The following is a 24,233-nucleotide window of genomic DNA, read 5'->3' on the forward strand; positions in this document are numbered from 1 at the left end:
AGTAATGAAATTTATAATGTGACGTCCGCAGTCTAAATATTTAATCGCCACTACTTCTGTAGAATTAACGGCATTTATAAACTGCACGTTTGCGTTCTTCGTTCATTTATATACATTTATTGATTTATGTTTTCAATAGTTATAAAATGTGTTTTACCCGAATCTGTTTCGCAGAAAATGAGGTGTGTACTATTTGCTTAGAATCTGTTTCTGAATTTAACACAATGGAGCCATGTAAGCACAAAATTTGCTATATCTGCGTAACTAAAATTATGAGTTCGAGTAATTCTACTTGTCCCTTGTGCAGGTGTAATTTTCTCTGGACAAAAGGCGCAAGTAAATATGATTAATAGTTAATAAGATATTTAAAAAGTAAATAAACAGGTAAATTTTTAAGAACAATAAACGCGATTCCTGATTTCATCTTATTAAACGTGATGTATTTAATTAATAGAACATAATATCGTTGATATAGAATATATCATGTTATTAATGTATTATAAAGTAATACACGGTACGAAAATACAGTAATGTCTGGGTGACCTTTGCAGTAGTAGAGCAATTTGGATAAATATTACCATTCCTATAATTGAAAGTAAAAAAAAAATAATACTTTAAATTAACTAAAAAGAAATTAAATGAATGGTAATCGATGTATGTTTTGTAATTAATAATTATATTTAAATCGAATTTTAAGCGCCAGAAATGCTTTTCTATAATTAAATTGTTAACGCGATTCCGTTTAAAAAAATATATCCGTTTAATATAAATACCGTTTCCGAAAAAGATAGCACGTTTAACTTTTTTTTTTTTTGTCAATTATCGCCTTCTCGAGCTTATTGCTTAGAACTTGTATACGTTACGTACACACGTTCGACATTAAACAGTCTTATTGTCCAAAACGTTGTGAATTCGATATAACTATAAAAGAAATTCGCCATAGTTTTAGGAAAACATTTGGCGTTAGTTTTATTTTAAAATAAAATCCTAATTGTCACGCGCGTGAAATAGAAAAAAACAATAAATAAATATGTCAGTAGTATTATTAAAATTAAAATTTTTAGAAACACACGAAGAAGAACTCTCAATTTTAAAGGTGGCTGTTATGGATAAATCGATTACTGTCGAAAAAATCATTTCGCATTATTATATTCTTCCACCTTGGCAATATGCCGATGAACAAANGCATTATTATATTCTTCCACCTTGGCAATATGCCGATGAACAAATGTTGATAGACATTAAAAAAATTAAAGACTCGTATCCTTCTGAAGATATATCCATGTTAATTGACTTTATACGAAATAGTTGTTTTAATTATACTATCGAAGAAGATGTGGAGCAACGTCGTAAGTATTTCCGCAAAGAACCTAATGATGAAGAAAAAATTATATTGCAAAATTATTATATAAGAAACGATCTTAACGTTCAGAACGAATTTAATGCACGAAAAATTATGTTCTAGCAAATAAAAGTTTGATAACTCGTGTGTTAATATCATAAAAAATACAGTTAACGACTGTTGATTAACTTAGTATATATTTTTATATTTTATTGAAAATAAAAATTTATCTTTCCATTACAATTCTTTTTTTTCACACTACAACAATTGATTATTTTATTTCTGATTTAATCCGAGTAAATACTGTCATCCTCGAGCTGCCCCAGTCAATCGTTTAAAAATACAAAATCGTTAGCGTTCTATTTAACGCTGAGATATAATTTTTTTAATCGACTTTGCTATATTAATAAAACAGTATAAAAAACCGGTAGCACGGTGGAATCGCCGCATAGTCGGAATCAGTATAGACGATATCTGACAGTGATTAAAATCATCATAAGAAACGCTTTTTTAAAACCTGTAGACAGTGTTTAAATTTAAAAATCAGTGGATAATTACAAAAACAACATCAACTCTTAATTCCTTAATTATATCTTGATTAGTGGTTCTATGATCTAAAAGTATAACATATGAATAAATATACTTTTAATTTTTATACTTCATGATATTAGCCAACACTTGAAATAGATAAAATCTACGGTAGCAATTAGGTTGAATTTTAAAATTAAACTATCATAGGGAAATAAAATGACTAAATTAATACTAATTCAATTAATAATAACTTAATATTAATTAATAATAAGAACATAAAAGGCTAAATTTGAACATCTACGAAACTAATTTCACTACTTTTTATACCAATAAGAAAAGCCTCATTGAAAGACACTAGTGTTACCGATTCAACAAACATTCGTCGTATTCGTGGTTCGATATAATTGGCAATTAAAACTTTCAATATGTTTTACTTTTTATATTCTACCTTAATTAGATTTATGTAATATTCATAAAATCACTGTACTCCCCTTTTAAGTTATATTAAAGTAAATTAAAATACAATACCAAGAACTTTAACACGAAAATAGCGTATTCTGGAGTATGATGATACCATATATGATCACCATAAAGATCTATATCTATAATTTTTTTTTTATATTAAATAAGCTTTAATTTGAGATTAAATAAAAGTTTAGATATTTCCAGAATATTTTTAAAAATTAAGTTGAACAAGTTTTACTTGCATGCAAAAATTGCTTTTTCGAATCCCCCCTATGGGCAGGTTAAAAATCAGTTCAAAAAAATGTATCTCATATTAATGGGGAACATCTAACGTTTCAATATAAAAAAAGAGTTATTTTATTTATTCATTTTTAAAGAAGTTATGGCAGTTTTAAGTATCAAAATATTTACACGGCAAACGGTGATTTTTACACAAATATTACATTTTTTGTTCAATTCGACGGTCATTTCCCCATAGAGGAAAAGATGTTGGGATAAAATTTTTTTTTTGAACTTATAGTATTTATCATAAGACTTAACTTGACATATATTTAAAGATCGGGATATTTCCGGAACATTTTCTAAAGTTAAGTTGAAAAAATTCTGCTATTTACACGAATTTTTTAAGATATAACCCCACCCATACGTATAAAGAAAAGTGGTCAGATTAAAAAAAAAAGTATGTGAAATTAAAGAAGTAAACATTAAGTATTTATGAAAAAAATTGTATTCATCCATACAGTATTCAAAAAATTATTAGTAATTTAAAGTTTAAAACATAAAATATGAAATCGTAAATTTGTACGTAAAAGATGGGTCGTCGGGACAAATTTTTATTTTCGATCTTATAGTAGTAGATCTTATTTTAGCATATGTTTGAAGCTCGGAGTCTTCCTGGAACATTTTCAAAACTCAATTTAAAAATGTTAAATTTTTGTGCAGAAGTTTCTATTTTGCATTCCCTCTGTGGAAGTTAGGTAAGGGTCAGATTTTCAAAAAATTTATATCAAATAAAAGGAAAATATCGAAGATTTCAATATAAAAAAAAAAAAGAATTATTTCAATTTGTTAATTTTTCAATAAGTTATGGCAATGTTTAGAAGAAAAAATACTAATATACTAGTATAACAGTATAAAAACAAATGTTAGCACAATGGGGTCGCGGCACAATATGGACATGACATAGTTGACGCGAATGCAGACGATATCTGACAGCGATTAAAATCACAATCATAAGAAACGCTTCGATGCTAATCTATAGATAGAGTTATAGAATTTTAAGAAATTGGTGGATTATTCCAAAAGCAAAATCAACTATTCTTTTTGTTCAATTTTGACGGTCGTTTGCGCATAGAAAATAGGTCATAGGAAAAATTTTTTTTTTAAATTTATATTACATAATGTAAGCTCTAATGTAACATATGATTAATGGGCGCAGTATTTCCGAAGCATTTTCAAAATTTGATGAAAAAGTTCTACTTTTTATACATATGTTTCAAGTTATGAACGCCCCCTGTATAAGAGGAAATTCGTCGATTTAAAAAAAAAGTANCTGTATAAGAGGAAATTCGTCGATTTAAAAAAAAAGTATGTCGAATAAAAGGAGTATATATAATATATTTCGAAACAAAAATTTGTGTTGATTTATACATTTTTCCAAAAGTTCTAGCAAATTAAAGTTGATAATTGAAAATCAAAAAATTTAATAAAAAAATGGTATTTTTTAAAACTATGGCAGCCGTTTGCACATGAAGAAGATAAGTCGTCGGATCAAAATTTATTTTTTAATTTATAGTATGTAACATAAGCTTTAATTTTACATATGTTTGAAACTCGGAGTATTTCCAAAACATTTTAAAATTTAAGTTGAAAAAGTTCAATTTTTGTGCAGGAGTCGCTATTTTGAATTTTCTTCTGCGTGCAGGTAAAGAGTCAAATTTTCAAAAATATATACAAAATTAAAGGAAATTATTTGAGATTTTAATATAAAAAAAAGTTATGTTTATTTGTTCATTTTTTAAAAAGTTATAGCAGTTTTATTGAAATAAGTGAAAAAACGTCAAAATTTGCAGATTTTAAAAATGGTAATTTTTTGGAGGAATTTGACGAGAAACGATGGAATTTTTTTCTATTTTTAAGAGCAATGTCTTCAACTAGATATGATTTGTGATCTTTTGACGTATCGTAAAATAAAATCGGACCGGCGTGAGCTGAGAGTAAATAGCAACAGACATAAAAAAAGAATACATCGTGGTAAAATTAATACCTTCTCAGCTTCGCATCGACGATAAAAACTAAAAATAAAAATCATGTTGATGTTAGAGACTAAACCAAAGGAAGGGGAGCAACGTCCGTCTTTTTAACACTAACACAAATGAGATTTTATCTGATCTTCTACCGATCGCTTCTTAATATTGACGGGGTGGATTAACAAATTACTTGGTCGACACAATTTTTCTATTAAAGAATGGCGGCGTCAAGTAGTTTGTTATTAATCCACCCGCATTTAATCCTAATACGTTTGTATTGACGAGAATATGAATGTCTCACAGCTCATCAATTAGACCGTTATTTCGTATAAATAATCCTGAATTTTTAAAATTTACAACCTAAAAACGCCGTCGTTTATTATCATTGCTCTCCTCGTTTCATCTAGTTAATGTTTAATTTGTCAAACCCATATTCTATACGTACCGTCTATTATTACCACTAATCCTTGATCCCTTGGGCTAATATCCACATTTGTATTGGCAAATCTTTAGTTATATAGCCGTTTTAACTTATTGATATTAATCGTCTAAGAATAATGATTTGATTAGGTTTACGAAGGGAGGATTACTGCTTTTCTAAAAAGTCATTGGGATCTTATGTACATTGAATATATTGGCAAAAAATTAAATGTAAGTGTAACCACTTAGTTTGCCAACGCCTCTCCTAAACGGGGACAGGCGGCTTTGAAAATTTAACTAGCTCATATAGCTCTTTTATCGTCTTTTTTCTACGATTTCAAAAATTGCAGAAACCTATTTGTAACGCATGTGCTTGGAGCACTGGAGCCACGACATTCGGATCAACCCCAAAATGTTTGCACTTTTTTTTTTGATTTTTTCAAAAGCATATTGTATTATTATTATCAAAATAAATGATTTTCTCCGTTTAAATTGGAACTTCGCACGTTAAAAAAATATTTTCAACGATTACGGTTAAGTTTTTTTGTTTTTCGCGTTAATAGATCGTACAAATAACGATTAGTAACATCCACTGTTTACGTAGACATTCAGAAAAATAATAAAAACGTCGCGTTAAAATTAAAATATCAATTGTTTATCATGGAATTATATGAATACTTAAAAAAAATAGTTGAAAAAAGTCAACACGTCTCGCCTAGTAATTTCAAATAGAGTTTGACATAACATAACATATCAAAAAATGGACTATAAGGAATAAAAATTCTAAATCGTCTGTAACGAGTAGCTCTTTTTACAAACGAAGCAAAATAACTGTCGTGAATTATTAATGTCTGATATTGTGTCTATCATATCGAGAAACTACTATTAAATAAGGTAGAAAGTTAATTGACTGTTTGTTTCGTCAAAATCGATGATTTCGCGGTAAATATAAAAAGTGTAGTAATGTCTCAATAAAATCGAAAATAAAGTGTGTTATTTAAAAAAATCGTTTTAACATTTTAAGCGTTCATCACGATATAGTAGGCTACTGTTATTCATCAGATTTAACTTTTGGCTATAATAATACACTGCCTATTTAATAGGCAGTGTTGAGTGACTGGAATCAAATCACTGAACTATAATACTGCAATATTTTTATTCGATAAATTTGAATTTACCCATGTAAAGATTTTAATATTAATATTTTATACAGCTATTTAAACATAATGATCAAACATCAATTTACTTCCATTATAAACGAGATACAAAAAGTAAAAATGGTCGTTCACGTTACCACACTGGCCATATATTTTCTAACTACAACGATTAAAAAGTCATATTCTATTATTGGTATTCATTACGGTACGCTGATGTCGATTAAGACGAATATAATTATAATTATATTTGTACTATAATAACAACATACGTCCAATATCTGTTTGAATAATTTTAATAATTTAAAAGCGCTAATTACAACAAGAAATCGAAATGATATATTTTATAAGAGAGATTATCGTTTCCGCCAAACTAATCCTCTACCTGTCTATCTACTAAAAAATTTGAGAACCATTTAGTTTTATCCATTGGTCACCACGACGAACCAGTATCGGTTTTAACATACGGGCAGGTTAGGTAGTTGCCAGTACCAAATTGTTTGGCTTTTATTGAATGTTACGTTCAGGCCTTTTTTTAAGATTTTAGCGTGGGGTATTAAAATTAATGAGCATCAAATGACATTTGCTCCCAAGAATTTTTGACCCCCTTAACCACCTCTAAATATGGTCACGTCGTTTTGAATAATTACTTATTTTATCACATAGACATAACTTTATAAAGAAAATATGACGTTTTACCTAAAGTGACTAAATTCTAATAGATATGTATACAGGATGTTCAGTAAGTCAGGAAACGGGTTTCTATTGTTCTCATTGTTACAAACAATGAGAACAATAGAAACCCGTTTCCTGACTTACTGAACACCCTGTATATTTATTTGTAATGAATAATAAAATTATAGTTTATAAGAAAATAAAAAGTCATCAAAACATTAAAATAAACAATAAAATTCAAACATTAACAATAAGCTTAAAAAATATCTTATACCTGTAATAATATAATAAAAAATATCTATTTTTTATTATATCTATGATCTATAAAGTTTTCGATAGTTCTTGAAAACTAATTTCACAAATTCAAATTAGCTAATTTCATTGTTATTAAATTTATCGCTTGTCTTTTTTGTTTTTCTGAAACAGATTTCTATTTTATTCCGTACGCTTTTTGAGACTGCATTATCAAAACTATATATTTTAATGTAATTATAAAACTAAATATTTTTCATTAAAATAAAAAAAAAATTATTAATAGAAGGATGCGCCTTAATAAATTGTTCATTAAAATGTGAATGAAATGATTCACAATTATAAATGCACTGCTATCTAATAACAATAAAAAAATAGTAAAAAGTTCGATTAAATGAATAGTAGATAATTATTATCGGGTTATTTTGGCATATATTTTAACCAGTGGTTCTCAAGCTTCTATTTAAACCTACCTTAATCAGATTTGGCGGAAATAATACGGTCATTTTTGGCGGAAACGCCCATTTTATAATCTTACGGTTATAAAATAAATTGATTATTTTTTTAATGTAAGTATTACAAAACAACAATAGGTATTTTTCCTGTAAAATAAGTTTTAGAATAAAGCGTAAATTATAGGATTAAAATAGTGGATAATTAAAGGTATACCAGTATGGATAGATAATAAAGAAAAAATTTTCATTAAAAAACTAAGGCGTTCACGTAATGTATATTTTTCATTGAAATTTTTTAAATTATAAACATTTTTCTTCAAGAAGTCATTAAAAAGTAGAAGTATTTTCTACCAAAAACAATTTTTTTTTTTTTTAGAAATCAATATAAAATTTACTCAGAAAGGAAAGTAATAAGAGAAATTATAAAAAAATAAAACACCAATCTCAAAAAATTATGACTACAAAATAAAATAGTTAAAAATAAAACGCAATCACTAGATAAATTAAATCAACTTATCGCCAATGTACGAGTTTATTTTATCTAAAAATGTAAGGTCCTTAGGTTTTGTAAAATCTTAGTGTTATTATTTAAATTATAATAGCGACGTTATGTGTAATTTTTAAAACCAACAAATGTAGATAAAGTTGAAATTTATCGAAAATAACTAAAAAAAAAATTTTCGTTGATACTATAATATTAGCCTGACTGTGTAATGAAAACGATTGATAATAATATAGCGTTAACAACTAACGTTAATATTTAATAAAGCTATCGAAACAGGTGTTTTCCTGAAATGTTTAATAATGTGTACGTATAATGTCAGATGACGATAAGTGTTGTAGAAACAACCGATATACATTGTGTTATCGATATCTGTTAGTAAAATGTTGAGAAATCTAGACTGTATAATTTTCTTAGTGGAAAATTTATTTTTCCATGGATCAATATGATTTTTAACTGGGGAAGACAAAGAGTGACAATCTCTTTAAAACTGATGATTACATATTATGAATAATCGAGTTACATTACTAATTAATTTTTCTTTAATTAAACAATGCTTTTGATTAAGTAAATCGTTAGTACGATCATTAAAGAGCTCGAATATACTAGAGATAAGGAATGTGTACTAACAAGAGGAGGTCACTGCGAAGGGATCACCGATTTTCAAAAAAATTATACGAATCTGATCTACATTGATGAATGCATAGTTGCACTTACTTTGATTTTTTTGCCAACGCATCCCCTAAACGAAGACAGACGACTTTGAAAATTTAACTAGCTTGTATAGCTCTTTTTATGGTCCGGCAATCGCAGCAACCTCTATTGGTAACACATGTGCCTAAAAAACTGGAGGTACGAGTTCCCACGATTTGTGTTGACTTTTTGGAATATTTTTTAGTGAGAAGTGGAATAATTTTTTTTCAGAAATCCAAAATGGTATAACAAAATATTGGATAGATTAAAAAAGTTTATGTAAAGAAGCAAAAGTTTGACTTCAACAATTGTTGAATCTTTACACAAAGGCCAAGTCTAAAAAGTTCGATGAGTTGTACAACAAGCGAGAAACTCAGGAAAGTGAAAAAAAAATGTATAGATTGTCGAAAGTTAGAGAAATATAATCTATGGATTTTCAAAACGTACGGTGTGTGGAAATGTACCATAGTATATGTTGTTTGTTTATGATATCAAAGGGTGATAAGAGAAAATAAGGAGGAAGTCAACCAAAGGCTTAAAATGTGGATATTAACCCGAGGATCAATGATTCGAAGAAATAAGACGGTACGTATAAAATATAAGTTTGACAAAAAAAACATTAAGTCCATGAAACAAGTAGAGCAATGATAATAAACGACAGCGTTTTTAATTGAGGTGGAATGTTTTAAAAATAAGGATTATTTGTACAAAATAACGGTTGTATCGGATGGTTATGTTCTATGTCATATAGAAGGTATCGTTTGATTCACGAGCCGTTTATTTGCTTGTGTAATAGTAGGCGGAAGGTCTATCATTAGTCTATCTGAGGGTTTTATAAAGGTAGTTACATCAACCGTGGCCACGGTGTACTGTGGGAAAGCGTATACTCGACCCAAACCAAATATTAAATTAAATATAGTAATATTATTACAATAAAGTATATGCTTTTAACGCAGTTTAAAAATCAGTTTGCAAAAATTGTTTTATAAAAATAATTACAGCCAAATGATAATTGTACCGAAAATTATAAGAGTTTTCAGTTAGATGTGGTCTACCCGGTATATGAACCTCTATCTGAAACAAATATACATAACTTTTGTTAATTGACTACTGAAATAAACATGTCCAACACATAACTTTGTTAATTGGTTCCGTATAAACGCTAAATAATCGGTTTGATATAATTAATATTTTATTTTTAATAATCTCTCGATTATGCGTTATTCCTATTCAATTTAATTACTCAATATCACAGACTGAAACCAAACAATGTTTGTGGTTTCATTTTTTTGTATCGGCTTTAGATTGAAAAGGTTTTGTCAAGAAATACTGATTTTTTAATCCCTGCTCAAAATACTTAACTCTCTAAACCCAATCGATTTTTAACGAATTATTACCTTTCTGAAGTTTGAGATACATTTTAAAATAAATATACTCGGCATTTATTTTTATTTTATATCTAAGTATAACTAGTCTTACATAGTGAGAGAGAGAGAGGGTGTTATTGTGGACTTTTATAGAAAACTTGAAATCATTATTGTACGCAAGAAGTGTCTCTGACTTTATTGTTATTTCTTTATTAATCGAACGTGTTAATTGCTACGCACTATCTTTTGTGATTATTATACGTTTCACATAGAGTTGTATTGGTGCGTTGTTTTTATAATTTTCTTGTAATACTGTAAAAATATTCACATAAATATCATACATTGTATTCAATGAATAATCAGATTTTCGTGTACGCGTCCAAGCTAAAAATAAATGAACAGCACACCGCATATAACACAAAGAATAGTTTGTAATAAAGTTTGGGTTTGATTCTGCACTAAATCAAAAATATTATATAGAATTTCAAGTGTAACATTTTATTCGAGGCTTAATGAAATTCTTACGCTGTTACCGACAAATACACTCGAAATTCTTATGAAATCGCACGAATTAATTTTTTATTTGTTTAGTTGTACGTAAATTTTTGCTAAAATGACAAGCAAACATAACATTTACGACATTTGTATATAGATATAGATTATTATATTACAATTTATTCATGTTATGCATGTGGTGGTACACAAAGATATTTGAGCTAAATTCAAATGCTACATTTTCATATACAGTAAAGTTATATTTTTATTAAAATATGGTAAGTTTAACCAGAAAATATTCAGTTCTATTTTAAGTGAAATAAATCGAATTGCGAAAAAGTTTACAATTAATCATTAGTATAACTTAAATTACCCCTTTTATTTAATTATTAAATAAATCACTGTAAATTTGCACCGTTGTAATTTAAATTTTGAAATCATTATTATCGAGTTCCTCAAGTACCGTACAAAACTTGACTTGAAGCGATGGTTATGGAATTTGGACAGATAAATATTTTACAGATTCAATTACTTGATTTTCGTGAACAAATATTTTGTGTGTCATAATAATACTTGTAACACATTTTGCTAGCGCTGTAGATTGATACGACTGATATAATAATAGGTATTTAACCGGCACGTTCGACTGTGTAGATAATTTATTTAATTATTGACGGCTATACGCATTACACACGTGTATTTAAAATTTAGAAGTTTAATTCAAGTTAACTTTCTAAATATCTGCATAATATTTTTTACATCAGAAACATAGCTTCCGATAATCATGAGACGACTTTAAACTACCCATTACTGTTCTATTGCTTTTGTAAAAGTGCCCTGTATTACCTGAGATAAATACATGGAAATATTATAATGCCACTTTGATTTTTGCGTTTTAGGATTTTTATCAGTACTCGTATGTAATAACGGCTTTTTTAATAATAATTTCCAAAGGTAAGTATTGAAAAACACGCAGGATTATTCTTTAATAATAAACCGTTTATAATCGAAAAAAAACAATTTTTTTAATAGTTTTTTTTCTTTTAATTGCATAATTTTCTCGAATTATAAATCACGAAGTATTTTTTTATATTTATTCTTCACATTAGCCGAATAAGTTAAGTTTAAATTATTAACATTGATCGAGTTGATGCCATAAGGGTGTCAACTTGATTTTTTAAATGACGACATACATAATTAACTAACTTATTAATTTAAAAAGAGTCTTACGAAGAAAACGTCTGGTCCATAACAGCTTTAGACCGGTGCCTTAGAAATTATTAACAATTTCAAATAACGATTAAAGGTATAACGCAGAGGATGCTGCTATTTTTATCGCTTGACGTTTTCCGGCCTCACTCTTATACCACTCACTTTTTATACCTCTTAGGTATAATTACTCTTGAGCTATTGATCTAGAAGTTGTAATCAACCAAGTTGTTTTCTTGATTAGATTACTCTAATTGAATTATGTATGTTGTCGTTAAGAAAAATTATGTTGACATACTTGTCAAAATGTAAAGGATAAATTATAAAACAATTCGTAATCGATAAAATGAGAAAGGATGTATTTAAAAAAAAACATTAATAAATTTTAATTATTATTATTATTATTATTTTATTTTGATTAAATAATTATAAAAATAATGCTCGTGAATAAAGAATCGCTCTATATGACTTGTTTTTTATAATATTAAATCTTAACAATCTTTCAGGTTCTCCGACTAGAAAAAATTGTAAGTTAAATAAAGCCATTTTTATATTTAGTATTAATATTTAGTATTAATTATTCGGTAGCAACAATAATGGCTATCATAAAACGTTCGCGATTGGTGTTTGTAAGAAATTAAAAAAATTTAACATTATTGCCAAGAATTGAACTATTTACATCTAAAATCCGATTCTGAGACGAATCAGACGCCTTTTTTTTTCAGTCATATAGTACAATAAAATATCTATAATTTGAATTAGTTTTGAATGATGTGGATATTCCGTTTTTTGGAACATTATCAAAAGTTGAAAATGAAAATATACGATATGTTGATTGTGCCTTGATTAGATTTTCAAAAAAAAAATGTGTTTAAACAATTCTGATACCTCTTAAAAGTTTATTTTGATCCATCTATACTTCGAAACTTGATAATATTCACCAAAAATCACACGATTATAGGTTTAAGTATATTATTTATAGAAGACGGGTCACCAGAAAGTTTTTCTTTTTTTAATTGCGCAGTACATTAAATAAGCTATAATTCAATTTAGTGTTTGAACCGTGTAGATGTCAAAACAAAAAAAAACTCGATCGAATAATGAAAAAAAACTTCTTATATGAGGTGTCTAAATAATGTGAAGAGACTGATAACGTACGTAGCTTGACGTATATTAACGTATCAAAGTTATCTAACAGCGTTAACGGTTTTTCGTTTAAAAAGTTTTGTTGATAAACGCGTAATGTGGCTGCAGTCGATTTTCTATAGTGTCACGTGTTGGCCTGTGGCGATTATTTTTGTAAAACGGATTTTTCATAGTACGTTCCTGTTGTGAACGACAACAATTCCGAGCAAAGATGCACTATCCGATTTTGTTTCAAACTCGGACATAGCGCGACAGAAACCTTTCAAAAACCTCGACAAGTACGTGGAGAAAGTGCGCTTTTAAGGGCTTGGGTTTTCGGGCAATTTAAAACTTTTTGAGAAGGCAGAAAGTCGATTGAAAACGAAAGTTGCAGTGGAAGATCTTGGACAGCAAAAAAAACGATTAAAAACATTATCCGAGTTCGGCATTTCGTCCGATCCGATCGTCGGTTGACGGTCCGAATAATTGGAGCACTAATTCTGACCACAACTAAAGCCAATGATCATTAAATCTCGATCATCAATTTGGAGACGAGGAAAACGTGCACAAAATTAGTTCCGAAAATTCTGCCGCAAGACCCCAACAGGAGAAATGCAACTTGAAAATGACCATTCTTTCTTAGAACGAAAATTCAGAACCAGTAATGATGACTAATAGTGACGAGGCTTGAATTTTTCAGTACGACCCAGAAACGAGGCGTCCGAACCAAAAATGACACACGCTGGCTTCGCCAAGATCAAAAAAAAAAGGAAGAATGAGCAAGTCAAAACCATGACGATTTGATTCTTTGATGTTTGGGGAATGGTACACGAAGAGTTCGTACCTCGAGGCCAAACAGTTAACCAACACAATTATAAAAAAGTCCTTGAAAGACTTCAAAAAGATGTAGATAGGTACAATTTTTTAGTTCGTGCGAGACCAAACATCAAAAATACCTGAGTGCTGCATTATGACAATACATCTTGTCTCCCAGCCGTTTCATTTAACCAGTCTTTGACAATCAAAAATATTCCCGTGGCACCACAACTCCCTTTGTTCGTCTGAAATGAGCCCTTGTAATTTTTTTTCTTTTTCAAGAATAAAATTCACCAAAAAAGGACGACATTTTGGGACACGAAAAAATATTAATATGATCAATAGAAAGCTATTCCAGCAACCGAGCTGCTGAGCTACTACGAACAATCGAATCCAATGTCGTGTGAATTGGCAGGGCAATTACTTCGAAAGAGATAATGTAAAATAATCATTTTAATTCAAAAAAAAAATTACGAAACATCAATCTTATTATTTATTTTTAATCTTATTATTAATCTTATTTAAACACCGCGTATACGCATCGAAGATAAAACTGTTGCTTATTTTATTAGTTTAATAATTTTAATAATTATTTAATATTTTACAGCTGACGAATCAGATAGTAGTAAATGTAATTAAATCATTCTGTAAATTATAAATAATTTCTAAATTTATTTGATAGAAAAATACAAGATGATTCTTTTAACGGTGGCCACTCGATTTCTCTTAAAATAATCAATTTTTTTTACCTTTTGGTATAACCAAAAACTTTTTTACCTTTCTTTTATAATTTATTTTTTATGTTCATCACTTATTTATTATGGAGGTGTCGACTTTATATTTTTTTAATAACATATACATAATTAACTAACTTATATTATAGACAAAAATTTAATTAAGAAAATTACTGATTGACAGCAACATTTGGACCAGTACTTCAGAAGTTAATAACAACTTATAACTTTTATTAACTATAACATTTGGTCCGCTGCGTCGGCAGTTATTCACAATTTTGCATCAAGACGGGAGGAGAGCGGCCTAGAATTGGATAATGATTAAAATAAAAACATCCTTGTTTCATGTCCAGTAAATATTTTTAAAATGCTAATAACTTTTTAAGTATTTTTAAGTGATTCTAAAAAGTTATTATTAGGTGAAAAATAAAGAAATATATGTTACTAAAATAAATCAAAAAATTTGTTTTCCAATATTGTATTTATTTTGCGAGTAATCGAATGGCTAACAAATCTATTTGTATATATATATATTAATACAGGTGAGACACGAAAATATGACAAATACAATAACTTTTGACTCGATTAATATTTTACATAAATTTCTTTTTTAAAAAATATTAAGTTGACATTTCCATAATACATAAGGGATAAACATAAAAATATATAATAATGGATAAATGGATTTACATATATAACTAACAAAATCCAAAAAAAAAATTGTCGAAAAGTTATTATTTTAAGAGAAATTGAATGTTTTTTTTTTTTTTTTTTTGAAAATGGTATATTTGAAATTAACATTTGATAAAAACAATTTTAACAATTATTTCAGGTACACTTCATAGAACAGAATGTAAGTTTAGCAGATTAGTCACTTATTTTATTAGTAAACAGATTTTAATAATAGTTAATTATTTAACAGCGGAAGAATCAGGAAGTAGTAAGTGTAATATAATTAATCGAAAAATGTTTAAAAATGTCTAATTTTTTTGGATATTAATTTATCGATAAATAAATGTAAGTTTAATCCCAGTCTTTATATTCTGTAGTCTGCCAGTACTCACATTTGAAAACGTCAAAAGAACATTTTTACACAAATTAAATAGGTTTAATTATTTTTATACTAGTTTTCTCGTTCCAACAATTAAGTATGTCTAAATTTACCTAATACTGATGGGGTTTTGTAACTACAATGTGCTTGTAACCATTTCAATATGTTACTGATTTGTAACAAAAAAGTACATGTTCGATTTTGTACGAGAGTTTAGGGTAACTGTTACAGTCCTCTAAATTTTTGATAGATACTCAATGAAAATTAACATCTAGAGTAGATACTTTTTTGTAAATATACCGGGTAGTTGATGAACAGTAAGTCTTTGTTCTAGACTTTTTTTTTGAGAAGATTGTTTAATTATGAAAAAAAAATTAATCTCATTCTTAAGGTATATATGTAAGCAACGTTAAAACCTCTATTAAAATGAGAAAAATTGGTTCAACATTCCAGAAATTATAAACAGTTTATGTTCGATGCGAATCTAGGTCTCCCAGATACAACTTATCGATGTATGATAATGTGTTTTTTTATGTCTGTCTATAGGAATTCGTAGTTCTTACGGGACCGATTTTATTAGTTTATATGTCGATAGGGCCAGATTTAATCTAATGCCAAAAATTTAGAAGCTTAGGTCTTTATCTAATAAATAAGCTAGTTGATTATATTATCTTTTGAAAAAGTAAAACTGTCACTCATATAAAATGTAAAGGATAAATTAAAAAAATAGTTCATGATTGATACATTTAGAAAAATGTATAACCAAAAAAAATATTTAACGAGCTATCAATATTATTTTTCATTTAAATAGATGGTTCATGATACAATAAATTACTCTGTATATATTTTTTTACATGCAAATATGATATATTTTAAAAAAGTTTAGAGTAATATTTGATAAAAACAATTTTAAATATTCTTTCAGGTACACTTCAAAGAACGGAATGTAAGTTTAGCAGATTGGTCGCTTATTTTATTAGTTCACAGGTATTTATAATCGTTTAATATTTAACAGCAGATGAATCAGGAGGAAGTAGTAAGTGCAGATTAATTAATCTGAACATTTTTAAAAATGTCTAATTTTATTATCCATTAATTTATCGAAAGTAATTTTAAGTAATCAATATTTAATACATAATATTATGATATTCATATATGATATTAAATATTAATATTATTTATTAAGTAATTCATTTATGTAAGTTTGATCCCACTCTTTATACTATGAAGTTTGTCAGTACTCACATTTTAAAACGCCAGAAGAAAATTTTTCCACAAAATAAATAGGTTAAATTACTTTTATACTAGTATCCTCGTTAAAACAATTAAGTATGTGTGAATTTACTTAGTACAATACTAAGTTAATTGAACAACTACATCTTTGATTGTTTACTAAAGTATAGGGTAACTGTTACAGTTTTGATTAATACATAATGAAAATAAATATAAATAGGTGCATTCTTAGTGAATATGTCGGGTAGTTGAATAACAGAGACCAATTCCTAGATTTTATTGGGGAGAGAATAATGTAAAATTAAAAAAAAATTAGTCTTAATCTTTTTTTATTTCAATTTAAAATTTCTAATATTTTAAACAATAAAACAATACATACAAGTTTTAATACATTAATAAATTTTTAATAATTCGATGTAATTCAAATTCTATAATTAAATATAATTTTAAAGGATTCAGGTTTTCCGGAACATTATAAAAAATGGAAAAAAAAGAAAACCAACCTCATCCCTATATTCGAGTTAATAATGTGATTTTAAACAAAAATGTATTACATAAAAACACAAAAAAATTTTATGAATTCCTTCTAAATTTTGCTTCAATGCTTAAAAAAAAAAGTAAAAAATAATGTTTATTAATTTTTGAATAGTCAATAACTTTTTTTTCAGTTAAATGTTTCTGTTATTAACATACTTTTGTTTAATTAAAATTCAGTTTTATTGAACTCATTCATTTCAAAATATTTCAATGATATTTGGCTTTTGGTGAATATATTATTAGACTAGAAATTTATAAATGATTCATTAATTGTAAATCATTTTAATACAAACCATTTAACAGATTATTAATTGTCTGTAGTGTTACATTTAATCTCGGGAACTGAAGTCAAATAGATAATTATAATCAATAAAAAAAGACAAATATTATGAAATAAAACTTATATTAATTTTTTTTTGGTAAAATAACATTAAAAGAATGATATTTGCTGGTAATTTCTTTTAAATGCATATATTCATTATATACTATCCTCGATGAGTAGCTAAGAATCTATTTATTTTATTGTGCCATATTTTATTTTGCAATTGGACACGATTACTTTGATTTTATTGGGGCGATTTTGCTCAACGATACCTCAAAGATCACAAAACTTATTGAGTTATAGATAAGATAAAAAAATTACAATTTATAAACCAAATTAAAATATTTTATGGTTAAACTCATTAAAAAGATTTAATTTTTAAAAGTTTAATTATTATCTATTTAGTTGCACCTAAATTTTACTAAGAGGTTGAGTAAACATAAATTTACGATATTCGGATATTTGATATAAATTATAATATTAAAATTTATTCATGTGATATATGTGGTACTAAATTTGAACTAAATTCAAATGCTACATTTGTATATACAGTAAAGTTGTACTTTTATTAAAATATGGTAAGTTTAACCAGAAAATATTTCTATTTCAAGTGAAATAAGTGAAATTACAAAAAAGTTTACAATTAATCATTAATATAACTTTAATTGCCCTTTTTTAACATTAATATTTAATATTAAATAGATCACCATAAATTTTACATAATTGTAATTTAAATTTTGAAATTATTAGCGAATTCTTTAAGTGAAAATTTGACTTGGAGCAATATTTTTTATATCATAACAATACTTGTAAATATTTTATTAGTGCTGAAGATTAAAGTAAAATATTTTGGGCACAAGATAGGACCAGTCGACTAATCTAGCATTAATCACAGTGATGTATTATAATAAATTAAAGTTTTAAATCTCGCGTCGTACCTTTTCCTCGCTTTTTATATAATACTTTTTCAATAAGTAGCTATCGTTTTTTGATGGCTGTAAAAGTAAATTGATATTCAGAAATTTCGATATAACTTACAAATCGAATAACTACTTATCTCGTCTCCTTAGCCTCTATCCTAACTATTTGGAGTCGGCTCTACCTTAGCACAATTTGACAAGATTTTTACATCAGATGCCGACTTAGTGCAATCTTGTTATGATTGTGAGATCCAATATGGGTGTCACTATTAAAGTTTCCGTATCATTTTGCCCGTTCGGGAAACAACAGAAATCAGGGCAGCTGAACATAAGCGCTAAAAGGCGACTGAATGATCCACTGTGTCACATCACAATAAATCGAATTATCACTAAGAACAATTATTTAAAATAACAGCAGCAATAATTGTTTTATTAAAAATTGATTTTTAGAAGATGATATATGTCCCGTGTGCTGGAAACAAGATCCACAAATCACTTTGATAGACTGTAATCATAAAATGTGTGGAATATGTGCAAATCAATTTGTTTTACGAAAACTTTTTGAATGTTCCTTGTGTAGAGCAACAATAAAATCATTTTCTGGGTTGAGTATGTTATTAAAATATTTAATATAAAATAGTAGAACACTTTTTTTTTTTATCGAAATTCATTTTTTTAATTAGTTCTTAAATTACTATTCGTAGTGATGCAACGATAACTGTATTCGTTTCCGGGAAAATTTTAACATTTCAGTGCAATTACTGAATTAAAATTTCTCTAGTTAATTATTTTATTAAATTTTTATTTTTCTAGAAATTTTGATTTTTTATTTAGATAAACTGAATCTAAGTTAGGGTTTAAAGTGACAAAAAACGCAGAAAAATTATTACTCATTTTGAATATATATCATTAATATCATATTGAACCCGTTTCTACGCAATTATATACTTTATGAATAAATCTTCAAGGGGAAACTTGCTAAGCGGTATACGACCTGAGTCTCCTCACTTTCCCCCTCGAGTTTAAGTTTTAATCCAAGTTTTCCATTTGCCTTTGTTTGGCCCAACAAGTCAGTATTCGTTACAATATTAATTCTTTTGAACCAGATTTAGGAGACTCGAATAGTCCCGCCCCTCACATTACGGCATGTCTTTTTTTACTTTATTTGTTATGTTAATATATACTTGACACGGTCCGTAATAGCGCACTATTCATTTACTGTGTATTAATACTATATACACTATATTAATACTATGTTATACAAAACGTTTTTCTATTAATTTTACTATTAACTCCGTAACTGTACACCAGTAATGCTGTATATTTATTTAGTCCAATTACAAGACGACTTTTTCTACCTCGTGTTTACATCCGAAAGATTTTTTAGACATGTTTTGCATACGGACTCTTACAGGGCTGTCGGCTCGTATGACTCTTGGGTGTTTTCGTGAGTTATATTATCCTACATGCACAATCTTCTTCTACTTCCTCGCCATAATCCCAACTACTTGGGGTCAGCCACCCTTATCCTAAACTTCCACTTGACAAGATCTCCCACATCATCTACGCTCACATCAGCTGTCCTCATATCGAATTCAATAGCATCCCTTCATCTCTTTTTTGGTCTTCCACTACCTTTTCTTCCTTCAACGTTCATTTCTACAACTGTTTTTGTATCCTACATACAATTTGCTACATAAATAAACGATAACAATAGGTCACTAACAAATGTACAGTATGAATGCAACGACTGTATTAAAACCTTCTTATTAACCAATATATACAATGTATATGATAAACATGCATATTACGAACACGTACATTAACGTATATGAGACGCACATACGTCATTATAAATATTATTGAACATAAGAACTACTTAAATAGTAAAAGCATAACACTCATGATTATGCAAAAACGACCTGGTTCACACGTCTCTATTCAAATGAAATATTTAATTCCTTCGAGCTGACCGATAGTAAGGATGATTTATGTGATTATCTTGGGCGATTCTCAAAAAAGAAGTTTTGATATTCATTCGATACACCCCCTAGAACTGTTCCGTTAGGTAAAAAATTATTTGTACGAAATTTGGCTGAAATCGATTTTTTAGAATCGTCCTATAATGACCATGTCCGAAATAAAATGTGTCACAAACTTCGAAATCTGAACTTAATGTTTAGTGACATAAATCTAATCACAATGAGGCATGTAATATTAGCGGTAACATGAGCAATGTTGCACATAAACACACGATGGCGAAACCGTTCTAATCCAGCTCTAAAAACACCAGCTCGCCCGGTTATAAAAAACAACGTCAACACTGAACGGTGTTGCAAACCAAACCGTTCATAATATTTTCGCCGTACAAACACTACGATGGTGGAAAATTACCGGGCCGAAAAATATAAACCGAGCCTATAACAAAACTACATACGCCAAAACAGTGTTACTTGCGTAAAAACTAAAGTTAAAAAAATTTGGCGCCGAAAATGGCCTATACTACCGTTTATAATCCTATCAAGATAGGTTTTGTGTGCGCGTACTTTGATTTTCTTAACTGATAGGCTGCCGAAATCATCTTTGGCGATTATCGAAAAAGTGACACTCTATCTACTCAACTGTTTCATATTATTATTATTATTATTATTATCATACTCGGGTAAAATAATTTCCTGAATCTTCCTGGAATATTTTTTTAAAACCTTATTTTACATGAAAAAATTATTAATGTAACTAAATCACAGAGTTTATATAGTCTTCAATGCTCGAGGGTTTTTGAAGGATGTATATTTTATTCTAAATACAACCAACATTTTAATGGGAGAATAAATTTTTCAAGTATAAGTATTCGTGATTTTGTAGTTTATAACATAATCAGGAAAACTAAAAAAAAATAATTAAAAAAAAAATACAAAGTGTGAGTTTTTAAATTTTCGGACATCAACTTGAGCTGAGTAATGAATTTTATTTAATTGATAAAATTAAAATAATAATAATATAACATAATATTTAATAAAATGTGAAATAATTTTTAGAATTAATATAATAATTTAAATAAGTATTCCTGAAGTTATACGGAAAAGTTTTTAACCAAAGTATAATGATAATTTTATTTTTATTCATTTCACATTAATGCAGAAAACACCTGTTTTCTGAGTCGATGTTTAAACTCTATAAATCCATTAGCATAGTACATACAAATAATAGTCATTATTAACATTTTTTAAGTCTATTAATATAATATAAAATATTGATTCTAATTGAAAAATTGAACTCGATTTTCTCAAAAATTGTTTTCAATGTATTTTTAAATAAAAATCAAATAATGAAATGAATTTCGATTTAAAAAAACATTCAAGTTTATCCGTATCATTAACTAATTCGTTAACTATAACGATTTTATTAATTGTTTTTTGTATAAATATTATGTGAATTGATGATTGTTTTACTCAACACATAATTTATATATTGTTTTAATAAATCGGATATTTGTAATTTAAAAATACCTTCTTAGCTTCGCGTCGAAGCTAATAGCCAATTGATGTAATTGACCTGAATATATGAAATGATAATAATACGATTTTTTTCAATATATTTAAAAAAGCTTTATCTATTAAAAAAAATGACGGTTTTCCATTACACAAACCTAGAGAGAAAAAAATATTTGGCCCCAAGATTCCTAAATTTAGCCCATTAAGTAATTAATACATAGTGGGCCAGATTTCTATTTTAAACTTATTGTTTTTTACTATAAAATGTGTTTTCTAATAATTTCATGTCAACAAAGGTATGTGGAAACCTTATATAAAACCTGGCCTATCACCCGATGCAGAGATGGCTCATATAGTGAACGGTGTTAAAAGCCAACTAATTACGGACGAAGAGTTGATTTCCCGTTATTTTTATCTTTTACCGCATCAATACGCTGATGCAGAAATTTTAAGTGATATTCATCAAATCCGATCGTCGTACAGTAAACACGTCTTGACGTATATTCGTAAGTCTATAAAAAATGATAAACCGAAGGACGAAATAGATCAGAGGACGCGACGTGTTTTCTTTTTGTACCATACGAATAACCAAGAAAAAGAAATATTAACGAAATATTTCATTAGAAATGGTGAAGATACTGAAATGCAGTTCAGTACTCGGAATCGATTACTATACAATTGAAAAAATATTAGCTACTAGATGATTAATTATTTGCCAGCTCAAAGATTTCACAAATGATGTAAATTTTTTTTTTTTAATAAAAACCAAAATTATACATTTGAATTTTATACGTTATACAACTGCAATTAATCCTGAGCTCTAAAACAATATTAATCTATAGATACGAGAAATTTTCAAAAAAAATATTGATTGTTTAGTTTATAAGAGGTCTGAAACAATAATTTGTTTAGGTTCGGATATTTTCATGCTTAAAATCGGTGATTGAATAGGATTTTCCGATAACCGGTCACAACTGATTTTTTTCTATGTAATTTTAAATACAACTAAAAACATACACTTATATTGTACAACATACATCTACAATCACTAATAGTAACCAAACCGTATGATTAAACAATAATAATAAATAAATTTATTTAAAACATAAAAAAAAAGTAAAATACATTAGGGATTCAGCAAAGTAGAGTAGAGATTTTTTTTTGATAATTTTTAACTGATATCTGACCGTGATTAAAATCTATTTCGTAAAACGATTCAATAGGTTTTTTTAAATACAGAGTGATTTTTTAAGGATAAACACTTACATTCTCGAAAGCAGTTGAAAATTTTTTATTTTTTTCGTCAAAAATATTATAATTCTACAATAATATGTAGTTAAATAAATTTTTTATTTATCTCATCGAGCATTAAAAACCTCACCGTTAATTATCTTTAATAAAAGCCTCTCTCTATTTTTACCTTCATAATACGATAGAAAAAAAATGTACAAACAATTTTGTTCTTATAATTTTTTCTATGTTGAATATTAAAAAAAATATCAAAGTTAACATAAAAATGAACAAATATACCATTAAGATATCGCTGGTTGTTAAGGAATATATGATATAATTTATGATTTTTTTGTCTTATTTATACAAATTTCACAAAAATTCTATCAACCAATATAAATACATGAAATTTAAACGCTGAATAAAGAGTTTTTTTTTATTTCATTTTTATTAATTTAACCCTGTCGAAAATAATTTTGCTTCGAATTAAAACGACATAACCTAATATAATTTCTGAAATTAATTGTTCCTTTTATTATTTTTTAGAGAAATTACTTACAAATAATTTAGAAATAGTTATCTCAAAACATCGACGTATTGTTTAAACTTTAACTCAATCAAAGTTATTGTAGACAATACCATGAAAAAAAATATAATTCGTACACCCAGAGAAAAACCTGGATCTATATAATAAATTCATTGTTCAATTTGATAAATATATCATTACTATTGAATCTATGATATATTTATCAATATGATGATTTTTTTTCTTATCTTGAACAATAATTATTCATAAGAATAATTATTTTGTTCGTATTAATAAAACATTATCATAAACCCTTGATAAAATTCCTCTATCAAAATTGATTGAGGTTTTTCTTTGGGTGTATATTCGATTGATCTTTAAGTATTTATTTCAGATACTAGTTCAGTTTATTTACAGTTACGAAGGGCTGAAGCGT

At 27.4% G+C, this 24,233-nt stretch overlaps 2 protein-coding genes across 5 annotated transcripts in view; both read left to right on the forward strand.

The window, feature by feature from the left end:
- Nucleotides 1-181: 181 nt before the first annotated feature.
- On the forward strand, nt 182-22,837 carry LOC126899719 (uncharacterized). Of its 4 annotated transcripts, none has more exons than XM_050674829.1 (11): nt 182-234; nt 308-336; nt 11,500-11,554; nt 12,316-12,336; nt 14,358-14,381; nt 15,317-15,337; nt 15,407-15,424; nt 16,461-16,481; nt 16,554-16,571; nt 18,998-19,156; nt 22,338-22,837. In XM_050674829.1, exons 1-11 carry the CDS (start codon nt 225-227, stop codon nt 22,721-22,723), a joined length of 762 nt encoding a protein of 253 aa, XP_050530786.1. In that variant the 5' UTR covers nt 182-224; the 3' UTR covers nt 22,724-22,837. The 4 variants fall into 4 exon arrangements, with proteins under 4 accessions (XP_050530786.1, XP_050530785.1, XP_050530787.1 ...); XM_050674828.1 differs by having other exon boundaries at nt 189-234; nt 16,551-16,571; nt 22,338-22,836; XM_050674830.1 differs by lacking the exons at nt 182-234; nt 308-336 and adding an exon at nt 8,974-9,323 and having other exon boundaries at nt 16,551-16,571; nt 22,338-22,836.
- Nucleotides 6,899-24,233, forward strand: part of LOC126899720 (pseudouridine-5'-phosphatase-like) — a 113,962-nt gene continuing 96,627 nt past the window's right edge. Inside the window, exon 1 of the mRNA XM_050674833.1 lies at nt 6,899-6,919. The gene's annotated coding sequence lies outside the window, so the exon portion shown is untranslated. The remainder of the gene's footprint in view (nt 6,920-24,233) is intronic.

The sequence above is a fragment of the Daktulosphaira vitifoliae genome, unplaced genomic scaffold (assembly GCF_025091365.1).
Source record: "Daktulosphaira vitifoliae isolate Bord-2020 unplaced genomic scaffold, ASM2509136v1 Scaffold_2, whole genome shotgun sequence".
In the NCBI taxonomy this organism is placed as follows: domain Eukaryota; kingdom Metazoa; phylum Arthropoda; class Insecta; order Hemiptera; family Phylloxeridae; genus Daktulosphaira; species Daktulosphaira vitifoliae.